This window comes from Martes martes (genome assembly GCF_963455335.1).
Source record: "Martes martes genome assembly, chromosome: 6".
Classification (NCBI taxonomy): Eukaryota; Metazoa; Chordata; class Mammalia; order Carnivora; family Mustelidae; genus Martes; species Martes martes.
The window spans coordinates 52097066-52111326 of record NC_137893.1 but is presented as its reverse complement, the minus strand read 5'-3'; the positions used below and the strand labels follow the sequence as shown (position 1 = coordinate 52111326).

The 14261-nt window shown below is 38.1% G+C and overlaps 1 protein-coding gene across 1 annotated transcript in view; it reads right to left on the bottom strand.

Annotated features, from left to right (window-relative positions):
- Positions 1-14261, bottom strand: part of IMPG1 (interphotoreceptor matrix proteoglycan 1) — a gene marked incomplete at both ends in the record, with an annotated part of 135271 nt that overhangs the window by 84509 nt on the left and 36501 nt on the right. The window contains 5 exons of the mRNA XM_080805888.1: positions 892-1044; positions 6544-6623; positions 7228-7292; positions 11327-11355; positions 11624-11790. Of these exons, the coding sequence (XP_080662014.1) occupies positions 892-1044; positions 6544-6623; positions 7228-7292; positions 11327-11355; positions 11624-11790 (494 nt within the window). The remainder of the gene's footprint in view (positions 1-891; positions 1045-6543; positions 6624-7227; positions 7293-11326; positions 11356-11623; positions 11791-14261) is intronic.

Here is a 14261-nt window from a genome sequence, read left to right as displayed (position 1 = left end):
AACAAACAATCTCAAGACAGGGTGGTAACTCTTGGGACAGCAGTGGGTACTGTGTGTTAGCTCAGAGGAGAGGTACTGAACCCAGGATGAGTGGAGAGAAACTTCCTTGATGAAGTTTGCAAAATGAAACCCAGGGAAGGGACACTGCGGACAGAGGAAGCAGCATATGGAAAGGCTAAAGGTGAGAAGAGATTTGCAAGCAGTTTGTATTTCCTGTAAAGTAGTGTACAAAGGAGGGGGATGGGAAGGACCTAGTGTTAAGATGAAGCCGGAAAGGAAGGCAGGACTCTGTTCATGGTGAATAGAAGCCACAGTCAGCACAGCGCTTTGGATTCATCCTGTGGCGAATGAAGAGGTGGGCAGAGGTGATGATGGTCAGAGATAGAAGAGACATCTTGGGGCAGCTCCTAAGTTTCCTGGATGACATGGACAACATAATTGGCTTTCACTTTCACCCATGAAAAATGCCAAGGTTTTAAATTGCATCAAACTGCAACAGTGGAAACATTATGTAAGACAAATATGGGTTAAAAATCCATATTTCAACCCAGCATATTCCCTAGTTGGTGCTTACATGAACATTTTAGACCTACAGAATATGTGCTTCGTGCCTTTCAGTTAAAGAAGATTTAAAAACCCACTAATATTTAAAGAAAACCTAAATATAAGTGACTTTTAGGATAGAGAAGCTGGAATAGAAAAACTTTTCTAGAGATCCATTTTCCCTAACATTTTGGGACATATTGCAGTTTTTTATTTCTTTCTAATGGTTAAAAATGAATGCCTAGTTACAAGAAGTTGGAACTATTAGCTCAAAGGGTTTAGGTCCTGTTAGCTCTCAGATTCTGATTCATGACTCAGGCTGTGGTTGTGTGGGATGGGTTCACTTACCTGGAGCTGAGACTTTGCTGCCAGCTCCTGATAATATGGGGACTGGGAGTCAGTGAGTTCCGCCTCAAGCTTCTGGTTTGCCAGAGTGATGCTCAGCAACACCTTCTGCTCCAGTGGGCCCTCGGATATCTTAGTGGATTCTACTTTTCTTTCCTAAATTAAAAAATAAAGTCTTCTCTTAACATAAAGTATAAGCATATGGTAATATTAAACAGTATATATTGATAATGTCCCAAGAAGTCTATTATGAAGGCTCAAGTGCTTTTAGAATTAAAATCCTATTAACTAGAAGTGTCCTCTGAATTTCACTGAGAGACAGTGTACCAAAGCTCCAATGAGTTAACTGTTTAGAATCCTTGAGAACACTGTAATTTTATGACTATGGGCTCTTCATGAAAGCATTTACACATATATACACACACACATAATTAATAAACACTGCATGTATATATACATACATAATCCCAACACTGGGATTGTGCCACATTCTTGCATAACCTTATAAATACTCTTTGATGAGGACTGGATTACCCAAAATAACCTAAGGATGCTGAGCGATTACTTAAATATAATCTTTTCTTAGGGAAGAGTCTAGAGTGGTTTAATGAGACCATTTGTGCTTAAGCTTCACATTGAAGCTAGTTAGGCCAGGAGAGGGTTTGAAATATCTCTCAGAAGGAATGGCATATTGGGGCCACCTTTGGTAGCATGTGACTTAGAAGAGAAGCACTCTTCTGAGCACTTGGATTTGGCCTCTGATCAAAGACCAGAGGTCATCCTTCTTGCCCTCTGGACCGGGAACAGGAAGGAGTCTCTCACTGTTCTGAATTCATGTAGGCCCCCAGGGTACAGATCAAGCCTAGAGCTGGGTTTCAAACTTGAGGTTTGACAGATTTTAATATTGGGCACCCAGATGGTCATGAAATCTGAACAGCTTTCTTCAAAGAATAAAAATCATGTCTATAGAAAATGGAAAGTCTTTGGTAATGTACATATTCTCTTATTAGTGAAATTAAAGCTGTGGAAGCTGAAAGAGACCAACCAATGGAAAATGACATGAGGGACAAATCTCATGTGGGTGGTAGTCAATGTAGTCTCTCTTCATTTCTCACCACAAAGTCCTCTTTTCCATGGGACAGCAGCACAGCCTCTAACTTTAATAGTGCACACAGAGGATGTAAACTCACACTCGCCAGACAACTGATGTTTGTTTTCATTCATTCATTCATTCATTCATTTACTCATTCATTGAAATAACACACATTAAGCATCTGTATGGGCATAGAACAGTGCTAGGACATATGGAAAGTTAAAAGAAAAATATATGGCATATGATACTATCCTCTAGAAGCTTACCATTTCACTGGGCATATTTAAAGTTCATATGAGACATTTAAATAAATTCTTTAGATGTAATAGTGAGACATCTTCTAATTATCTTCAGCTACTGGATTAATTTTCCATGCTTCTCACCCAACATCCTCAGTGATACTCTATAACTTATGGGGTGAAATTCCAAACTTTTTTCCTGACCTCCAAGGCTCTCCACAATCTGATCTCAATCCGCTTGAACAATTTTATTTATTTTTTATTTTTTATATATTTTTTCATGAAAGTTTTTTTTTTAAATTAAACTACTGAGTAGGCCCAGGTAGTGTATTCTATTTTTAAAAAGTTTTAATTTTAATTCCAGTTAGTTAAGATCCACCGTTATTTTAGTCTCAGGTGTACAACATAGTGATTCAACACTTCCATACATCATCCTGTGCTCATCATGACAAGTGCACTCCTTAATCCCCATCATCTATTTCACCCACCCCCAACCCACCTCCCCTCTGGTAACCATCAGTTTGTTCTCTATAGTTAAGAATCTGTTTCTAGGGGCGCCTGGGTGGCTCAGTGGGTTAAAGCCTCTGCCTTCGGCTCAGGTCATGATCCCAGGGTCCTGGGATCAAGCCCTGGATCGAGCCCCGCATTGGGCTCTCTGCTCAGCAGGGAGCCTGCTTCCTTCTCTCTCTCTGCCTGCCTCTCTGCCTACTTGTGATTTCTGCCTGTCAAATAAATAAATAAAATCTTTAAAAAAAAAAAGAATCTGTTTCTAGGTTTCTCTCTTTTTCCCTTTGCTCGTTTGTTTTGTTTCTTAAATTCCAAATCTGAGTGAAATCATATGGTATTTGTCTTTCTCTGACTGACTTATTTCACTTAGCATTATACTCTAGCATAGGATTACATCCTTGCAAATGGCAAGATTTCATCCTTTTTTATGGTTGAGGAATATTCCATTGCATATATATATACCACATTTTTAAAAATTCATTCATCAGCTGACAGATATTTGGGCTGTTTCCATAATTTGTCTATTGTAAATAATGCTACTATGAACAGGGGTGCATGTGTCTGTTTGAATTAGTGTTTTTGTATTATTTGGATAAATACTCAATAATGCAATTACTGGGTCACAGGGTAGTTCTATTTTTAACTTTTTGAGGAACCTCCATATAGTTCTCCAGAGTGGCTCCACCAGTTGGCATTCCTACCAATAGTGCAAGAGGGTTCCTTTTTCTCCACATCCTTGCCAACACCTATTATTTCTTGTGTTGTTGATTTTAGTCATTCTGACAGCTGTGAGGTGATATCTCATTGTAATTTTGATTTGTATTTCCCTGATGATGAATGATGATGTGCATTTCTTCATGTGTCTCTTGGCCATCTGTTCGCTTCTTTGGAAAAATGTCTCTTCATGTCTTTTGCCCTTTTTAAAATTGGGTTATTTGTTTTTTGTGTGTTGAGTTTTATAAGTTCTTCACATATTCTGGATAATAACCTTTCATCAGATATGCAATTTACAAATATCTTCTTCCATTCTGTAGACTTTTAGTTTTATTGATTGTTTTCTTCGCTGTGTAGAAGCTTTTTATTTTGATGTAGGCCCAATAGTTTATTTTTGTTTTTATTTCCCTTGCCTCAGGAGACATATCTAGAAATAAGTTGCTATGGCCAATGTCAAAGAGGTTACTGTCTGTATTCCCTTCTGGGATATTTATGGTTTCCTGTCTCACATCTAGATTTTTAATACATTTTGTATTTATTTTTGTGTATGGTATAATAAAGTGGTCCAATTTCTTTCTTTTGCATGTTGCTGTCTAGTTTTCCCAACACTATTTGTTGAAGAGACTGTCCTTTTCTCATTCGATATTCTTTTCTGCTTTGTCAAAGATTAGTTGACCATACAGTTGTGGATTTATTTCTGGGTTTTCAGTTCTGCTCCATTGATCTATATGTCTATTTTTGTGCCAGTACCATACTGTTTTAATTACTACAGTTTTATAATTTAACTTGAAATCCAGAATTGTGATGCCTCCAGTTTTGCTTTTCTTTTTCAAGTTTGCTTGGGCTGTTTGGGGTCTTTTGTGGTTCCATACAAATTTCAAGATTCTTTGTTCTAGCTCTTTGAAAAATGCTATTGGTATTTTGATAGGGATTGCATTAAATGTGTAAATTGATTTGGGTGGTATGGACATTTTAACAATATTTATTCTTCCAATCCATGAGCAAGGAATGCCTTTCCATAACTTTGTGTCATCTTCAGTTTCTTTCACCAGTATTTTATAGTTTTCAGAGTACAGGTTTTTCACCTCTTTGGTTAGATTTATTCCTAGATATCTTTTTTTTTTTTTGTACAGTTGTAAATGGAATTGTTGGCTGCTTGAATAGTTGTAGTCTGTATCATTTTTCCCCGCATTGACTACCAGATAGCTTGTTCACTGTTTATAAGATACCATATCGCTTGTGCTAATCTCCTGACTGGAGACCCTCTTCACTGCTCCCCATGCTCACCCCAGCACTAAAACATGGGGACACACACAAATATACACACACGTTTTTACTTCTTACTAATATTTTATGGTTCATTTAAAATAATATTTCCTCTGATCATTTAGGGAAGAAATCTTTGCCTCCTCTAATCTCCTGGAGCAGTGAATAATGTTTTAATTTTTCATTTAATACCTATGCCATACTCACCTAGAGTCTTTTTATATGCTAATCTTGTCACCCCACATATAATCTCCTGAATCCAGTATGATTCTCATACTTCATTAAATCTCCCAAAGTTAAAAAAAAAAAAGTGGCCATTTATGCACAAACTCTTTGTGAATATACATGACTAGGGGTCACATCCTTTGCAACCTGTTCTGGTCTATCATTTTGTTCCATTCTATATACCCGCCATCTTCAAGTACAACAACTAGATTATTTTGTTGTACTTATTTGCATTATAAATTTCTTGAAGGTGGAACTGTGTCTTACTCATCTTAGGATCTTTGGCACATACCCCAATGTCTGGCACATCAGAGGATTTTAGTAAAACGTTTGCTGAATGAAAGAATAAGTGATAGATGCAGGTGATAAAAAGGGTAAGAGGAGGATGTGGTGAATACGAAAGGAAATGTTCAGGGAATGTTTACTGTAGAAGGGGGGACCTATGCTAGATTTTGAAGAAATGGGACACAAGTAGTGTGAGAAAAGAGAAGGCAAATCAGAGTTGTCTTTAGAAATTTTATAGTGAATACATTTAATCTCAGTAATTTTTTCCAACAGCACTTTTCACTGTTCCTGGACTAATATTTTTGAGAAAAATGGAACATTTTAATTCTTTGTTCACAGCAATAGTTCCAGCAAATCCGCAACCATCTGGCCTATAGGTCAGATAGAATGGCCAGCAGGGTTCTCATCCCTGAATTTTCATGTAGAGCTGGTGAGACTGAACTTCTTGTCCTTCTCGTCCTCACCACCTGGGCTTCCACCTGTGCCTTGCGGGGAGTTCCCGGGAGAGGAAAGGCTAGTGAAGTCTCACAGACCACAGGGAAGTTAGGTGTGGTCGCAGTGGCAGCGTAAGGATGAGAAGATCTGGGCTCAGATGTGTCACCCCTATACTCCTGCCCCCTTCTAAACTTGCTGCCCACCTCGTGCTACCACAGCCCTGTCACTCCTGAGTAAAGAGGAGAGTTTCCCGGCTTCAGTGCCAAGTGTTTGGCTCAAATATTTTGGAGCAGTTAAAATGTCCCCCTTTTTTGATAACCAACATTAAATTCTGTAACATATCCTCTCCTCCTTCAAGCCTTTTCACAAAAAGAGAGCAGTGCGGCCAGGACTCCTCTTTGTCTGAGAACGCTGTATTTTTCCCCAATTGACATGCAGGATTTCAGTCATTTTGATATTTGTCTGATGTACTCATGCTGGCCATCACTTGAAGGCAAAACTTCTCTCCTTACCTTTAGCTTGAGATTACACTTCAGTGGAGAAGGCTTGACTGATTGACTGATAGACTTAATTAATGTTTGGTTAGTAACTGTTGTGTATGAGGTTCTGTTAGGTACTGGGGGTAAAAGGGTCCCTGCTATCCTGGAGTTTATAATTGAGTTGTTTCTTGCAATCCCTCCCACCTTATTATAGTTTTCGATCTATTTTCCCTTCAGTCCCTAGAGGAAGGAAGAATCCCGAATAGAACAAAGTCACTGACTCTTAATTGGAGTGATAAAATTGCAGCACCAGTGATACTGAATGGCTAATTCACCCATTCTCTTTTCTTGTATTACTAATAAAGCAAAAACAGGCATGTGAAGAGATAGATTGACTCTCAGAACTTCTTACTATTGTAGGCATCTTGGTGTCATTGAGGAGTGTGTCATCCAGAGTGAGTGGGAAGGGTCCGAGGGAGACATTGGTAACGTCTGTGGAAATTAAAAACATTACAGGCACAAAAATGAGATTGGAGAAATTTACATTAGAACAAGGTCAAAATTTCATGTGCTTTTTCTGTCATTCTGGAATTTACAGATGTGGAATGCCTTCTTACCTCATTTTTTTTAAGATCACATAAATATGTTCTTGAGAAAAATATAACTCAAACTTTTGATCCTATTTGAATTCTCCATTCTTCTCTTCTAGGTGCTATCCTAGTTTGGTGCTATCCTAGGTATGTTACAGTTAAATGGTTTCGACAATGAGATCTGGTTAATTTTTCCACTTGTAACTATATAAAGAATGCAAGACAGGTATTTATCTTGAGTTTATTTGTTTGAAAATATTGGTAATGATTGTCTCCAAGTTGTAGGATAATGGGTGATTTGGCTTTACCTTTATTCTTTTCTAGATTTTTCAAGTTTTATACAATGCATTTAAATTATTTTCTAATGTTAGAAATATCATTTAGCTTTGAGAAAGTATATTATGAATTCTGTCAACTTCAATTAAGAATGGCTTTTTAAATAATATACTTTCATGATAATTTGAATTAAGGTTCAGGAGCAGGTGAATGAGGAGATCTAAGCTTACCTGTAGAAAACACAGGGGTCTCACCAGGCTCTCCGAATGTCTCCTCTGTAGATGCTTCATCTTTTCTATTACCACAGCAGAAAAGAAAGAAGAGGTGGTGAAAAGGAGCTTGATAACAACAGGGGAATGCATTTACTTTTCCTATACTCAACAGACCTAAAAATTAGAGGAGACCCCTTTAAAACTGGGTTTGCCTATTTCTTTCATTATAGAAGTAATCTTCAAGTGTATTTTCATTGAAGAAAAATTCAAACAACTCTTGAAAATGGTTATGTTTGACTCCAGGGTGTTCCATAAACATCTTTCATGTGGTCCTGGGGAGCACTTTCATCATAAGCAAAACTGGTCTTCGGGGCTTGATGTTTTATAGTCCCATTGTACTTGCACTGTGTCCTTGACATCAAAGGTAATTGCATGGTATGATCTATGGCTGAATGTTCTTGCTAAAATCTCCGATCCTCGGGGCACCTGGGTGGCTCAGTGGGTTAAAGCCTCTGCCTTCGGCTCAGGTCATGATCCCAGGGTTCTGGGATCGAGCCCCACATCGGGCTCTCTGCTCAGCGGGGAGCCTGCTTCCTCCTCTCTCTCTGCCTGCCTCTCTGCCTACTTGCGATTTCTATCTGTCAAATAAATAAATAAAATCTTTAAAAAAAATAAAATAAAATCTCTGATCCTCAAACCTGCAAATCCAGAGAGTCCTTAAGTTTATTTACTAAAGTAACTCTTGTGGTTATAGTAATAGGAGAGAGGGAGATTGCTGGATAATGCAGGTGTATTAAATACTTATTCTGGACACAGAAGGAGTTATTCGGTAGGCTGTTATGGTGTGTTATGCAGAAGTTATGGGTAGGTTGGCAGTGCCATGCAGAGGCAGTCTGGAAGATATCTAAGGGCAAATCCAAGGGCATGGTTGTATAGCTGTCTGTTATGACGTTGGCCTGTTCTAGCAAGCAATTTTTATATAGAAAGGAGTAGCAGTAGTGATCTCTTTTGAAGCTCACTGAAAGATTTGTTACTATAAGCTATTAGGTCTAATTAGCTTGTGTCTGCGTTAGTACAATTTAGTCATAGTTGCCCAGCATATTTGATCCAGTTTTCTGTGATTCATGATGATGGGAAGACCAAAGGAAATGGCTAGATGCTCTGTGTTGTAGAGTCATCTAGACTGGCTAAAGACAATGGGATCATCTACATCCATATTTCTAACACACCCAGTTTTACCAAAGTCTTAACAGACATAATATACAAAATATTATCCATTGGCCTGGCATGGGCTATGACCAATTAGAATAGAGGTAAACATGGGGGACTATATTAATGCACACAGGTTAAACATAACTTCAGACCATTTTGGAATTAGGTATTCTTATTTGTTTCTACTGGTATTTTGCTATATACTTAAGAAATAGTTTTTATGGATATCATATTTATAAAGATATCATATCAAACATTAGAGCATTTGTGATTTAGAAAATTTTCCCTTTTTTTTCACTTTATAGAACTTTGTTTATAGTAAGATATCTTTCCTCCCATTATAACTCTGGCATCCTTATTTTACCTTCCTATAAAAAAGAAAACAACCAAGAGGAACAGTTATTAAAGTGCTGGCTATGGCATTAGTTACAAGTCAACAGCCTGAGTTGAGCAGGATCCTGTGTCAGATGCTATTTCCTCATCTTTTGCCACTGGGTGTAATTCTGCTACTGCAATGACAATCTAGACCATTCCTCAGAAGCTATAGTTTGGGAAGCTGGGACACTGGGTTCTTTCACTGGCTTTTATTTTAAAGTTATTTGAAACTGGCAGATTTACAGGCTACTCAGGTGAGAAAGTCTTCTGTTTTGTCTTCCTAGAAAGGCTTGAAATAACAGGCTGGCCATCCTTCCTCCCTCCCTCCCTCCCTCCCTTTCTTCCCAATTTGGTAATCATAGTTAATGTAAAATGTTTGTCTCTTACTTCTTAGCAATTCTTTCTAGCAATGTTGTTGGTAGACACAGGAATGGATGGGATGATTCTATTTCTTTCTCCTTTTGTCTTGGGTAGCTGTTTCCTATGATTTTTAATTTTTTTTAAAATCAATTCTTAGTACATTCTGTTGGATTTTTTTCTTATGGGTGGATGGCCTCTGCTTTGTTTTCTTTTTCTTTTTTTTTGAAAATGGGGGAATAAGTACCATCCTATAGTTAATCAGAAGAGTGAATATCTGTGTCTTGTGAACAAAGTTAATACTCTAGTAGTAAGGTTTTCTTCAATCACATTATTTCTTCTCATAACAACTTTTTAAAATTTCTAAGGAGTGGCTCTGTAGACTTATCAATTAACAAAATATATGAGAATTTTGCTCAGAATTTTGTGGTGGGTAGAGAGATATGAAAAGTTTCCTGCCCTTGAGGAGTTTAAACTCTTACAGGAAAATATGGTAAAATAAGGAAGTTTTAAATAATAATGTAAGTGCCAAAAGGAGTACAAAGTTCAAAGCAGGGAGATACTGCTGCAGGCTCAAATGGGCTGTTGAGACATCATGGAATCCAGGTGGGACTCCACTACAAGCTTGAAGGAGAGTAGGATTTGGATAGGTAACGTAGAAAAGGCAGGTTTTTCTGAGCAAGAGGGAAAGGCTAGGGGTCAGAATCCGGGATGAGGAAGGTGTGGTCTATGTGCAGGGAGTGGCATGGTAGCAACAGTGGGATCATGGGTAATGGATGCAAAGTTGGAAAGGTCAGGGGGTGGAGGGTCTCAAATGATTAGTTTGGCCTATGCTTCAGTAAAGGTCCTGGCAGGACACAGATGGCTCACTCACTGTGGGATAATTTGAGCAAAGTTTAAAAAAGGAATGACTTATTAAGTGGTGGGAAGAGTATAATAACAACCACAAGGCCGAGTGCAGTACCCCAGGGCTGGTAACAATGGGGTGCTCAAAGTACCCTTAGCCCCGTTACCATGAACCAGAGACAGAGAGGGGTCTGTGGAAAGGCTGCTTGACAGGAGCTGAGTTGAAGTTGAAGGAGGACAACAGCCCTTGGAGACTTTGCAAGTTGGAGGTGAGGAGAGGTGAGAAATTCACTCACCTCATTCTCTTCTCTTCCTCTGATCTCCTGCTCCCCCACTGGCTGGTCCTACCTAGGAGTCAGGGCAAAGGCTGTACATGACACTATCCTTACCAGTCAGCCTTCTGCACACAGAGCATGAGGGTAACAGTGGGCAGTGGATATTCAGAAGGGTAAGAGGAAGATGTGGGATTCTTTTGAATGTCATTGAACAGAGCCCAATGAAACAAAAGGAATTTTTTTTCAGGCTTATTAATCCAGTAGCCGTTATACAAGTTAAGGAGGGGAAGAGGTTAGAGGCAGGGAAATCCATTAGGGAGATCAGATTTGACATTTTTCACAGCGTAAATTAGTTAGGTCCTAGAAGAGGTTGTTGGCAAAGAGAATAGAAATGAAGGAACAAATGTGAAAAGCATTATAAAGAATTGTCATTAATTCATACAGCCAAGTTTGTGTCTCTCTTAGTATTGTCTTCAGAATTAGAGTTCTAAATGTTATAAAATGTGTGTAATTTGTGTTTAGAGTTTGTCTCTCTTCCTTAATCATTTTATTTAATGTATTTTTCCCTGCCTTTTTCTCATTTGATATTCAGTTCTTGCTGAGAGTATAGCTCAGTGCTTTGGTAATTTAGTTTGAGAAATATTAATGCTTCACAGAATACCAAATGAGAGTTCAAAATGCAGGTTGCTGTCTGATTGTATTAGTATTTTCCTGATGTAACTAATAGTTTATCATAAATTCTAAAAATCAAACTATTTTAATTGTTCTATATCTTATAAGTGAAAATACATATTAGATACTTAACACATAGTAATGAATCCATTTTATCTGCAAACATAGCGCCAACATTTATCTAGTCTTTAGGGTCTATCCATTTCCCCTTTATATACTCATTTATCTTTAGCACAGTATATGCATAATTTGTCTGTCAGAATAACTTACACAGATTTCAGTGCTGACATAATATCATAAAAGTACAATAGCTCAGTCTCACTCCATTATATGATCTTTCAAAAGTCAAGAGCATGCTGCACTCTATTTTGGGTACTTACCTCTCAGGGAAGTGTCTCTGTTTTATTCTCTGTAGAAAGATAAAAAGTAATTTTACCAGGAGAAAATGTCAACTGAAGAGCTAAAGTCTATTTTCATCCCTTTTCCCCTTTAACTTCACTTCAACCAGCCTGTACAATGCTATTTTACAAAAATAAAATTCTTGTTGGCTTTATCAAATATCTCTAAGCATTTCTTCAACTAACCCTTATACAGTAGAAACCAAATGAAAAGGGGCAGGGACTGGAGGCCTGGGAACTATTTGGACAGTGTTCCAAATGTACAGTGCTTAGGTTCACCTGCTGAAGAACGTCCAGATGCTCCTGGGAATTGCTGAAATTTTTTCCGATGTCGAAGAGGCAGAAAGTCTCCTGCTGGCAGAGGCCGACCCAGTCCTGGTATTCCCCTGGCTCAGGGATGCGATCCAGAAAGATCCGATATGCTTCCCACACTGCTTCCTGACACACTGCAACGAAACACCATTAGGAGCAGAAAATGGCCACATCCTGAGATGATCCCTGTTTCCCAGCCCAAGCATAATCTTAGAACATGGAGCACTCTTTGATGGCTTATGTGGACACACTGATTTATAGCCCACAGAAATTAATTCATTTAACAAATAAATATTGAACTCCTCTATGTGTTATAGGGAAAAATAAAAGAAGGAAGACAGGGAATATGGGAGAGAGAGAGAGAGAAAGAGAAAGGTTGTAGTTTAAAATAAGGCAGTTGAGGAAGGCCTTGTTGTAAAGGTGACTTTTGAGCAGTATGGAGAAGGCCTCAAGGCTGGAGAATGCTCTGAACATCGAAGGAACAGCAAAGAGGTCAGTGTGACCAGGGCAAGTATGATAGTAAAATAGGATGAAGACAGAAAGATGTGGTGAGAGGAACAGGGACTATGTTGAGCCTTGTGGACCAATAATCTTCAGACTGGCTGTATTTAAAGACTTTTCAAGGGATACAGAGGCACACAGACAATTTAAAGAGAATCACTATCTACATTTCATTTTTCCTATCATGCTTCCCTAAAGTCCGTCTGCCCGAGGACACATCTTTCCTTTTTCACTTTCCCTTTGGCCCTCATTCTTCCCCCCTTCAACCCTCCCAAATCTTACTGCAGCTCAGTGCCTCTAAGTTGCCACACGAAGGGACCATGTCAAATAACAGTGTGGAGGTTAAGAAACCAAGTGTACTCAGTTGAGGGGTAACGCTTGTTTTTCAGCAGGGTGGTTTCTGATTCTTTGCTTTCAACACATTAGAAGAAGTCCCAGTGGAGTTGACAGCTGACAAATCATTAAAAATAATAACAGATCATGATGTGATTGTAATCATATGTCAGAACAACTTAAAGAATAAAGATATTACTATAACAAAACTCCCATCTGTTTCCATTTACTTATTTACATTTAAATTTTCTCAGCATTAAGGGAAACCAAGTAAAAAAACAGGGATAAAATTGGTGCTAAGTCCTATCTCATTTTGGCAACACATAATAAGAAGTAATGGTACATAAACTAATACGAGGAACAACACCAAAGCACTCCATGTGTCCAGAGGCTGAAGCTAATGAAAATTAAGCTACAGGCACTTCATGTACACTGGCCTCTTCCAAAGTCTTGTTCCTAAATTTGTATTTGCAAATGTTAGTCCCACAAAACCTGTATCTGATCTTATAACTGTCAAAAGAAATATATTTAAATTTTTTGTTAAATTTGTATCTATTTGTTTCAATTAATTACATATTAAAAGTAATTATAAATGCCGAACTCAGGAATTTCTTTGTACACATAAAGCCTATAGTAACAGGAAATAAATAAAATCTGTAAATTTATATATGTATTTTTGTTACTGAGAAGTATGTAAGAGTAACCACTAACAGACTTTCAAGCACAAATACATTAAGAGAAGGCTGTGAAGTGGGAAGTGGGGTGGAAATGTAGTTATATGAAGAAAAAGGATCCCTGTGGCATTTCCTACTGTTGAGAAGAGTATATGAAGGGATGCACTATGGAGTATTTGATGGTAACTACTGTGTAGCTATGGTAGATTCTATTAGATGCATACAAATGTTCTAATTTTTGTTTCATTTTCAATATCAATATCTACAACTCACCAGAAGTTGCCTCTTATCTGATTATTTAAACTTACGACGAAAAACTTCAGATGTTAACCGAAAAGCATGAGAGGGGTACATAGTTTAAAAATTATTTTCGAGTATTAAGTGAGGGTAAAAAGTAAGATGACATCTGCCATAGGCAATTATAATATGTTGATTTTTACCTCAGAAGAAATGGGGAGCAATTGGAGGCTTTAGGGCAAAAGCTGACATCATCTGACTTTCTAGAGAAACTCTGCCTGCATGCTGAGAGAAGGGATTGGGGGAAGGAACAAAGTGAGAGAAGACCAGTTTGGAGAATTTTACTCCTATGCTTTATAGTCCCTCACTCCCCATTTTTGTATGTCTGAATTTTTCTTAACTTTTTGTTTTAAGAGGCAAAGAGAATTCCAGACCAATTGAAGCTCAGGTTAATTTACCAGCAGCCACCTCATCAGAACCCACAAAGCCAGGAGTGGGTGCAGGCCCCTCCACCTCAAATATGCCATCAAGTTTTCCACACCTGGGAAAGTAATACAGGTCAGCACACCTGGAGAGCACATGAATAGCTTCACCAGGAGAACACACTTTTGTGAATGTTAGCTTCCTCCTGTCAGGCAAGGATCAGAGAGTTGTAATGCCTTTTCCAGTACCAACAACCATGCAGTCTTTGATCTTCATTTCTACTCAAGGGTCTACATACAATGCAAGAAGGAAACAACACTTGAGTATCTTGAGACTTGCCCAGATCTTTTTTTTCTTTTCTTTTTTTCTTTCTTATTAATTATTTTTATTAACATATAATGTATTATTTGCCCCAGGGGTATAGGTCTGTGAATCAT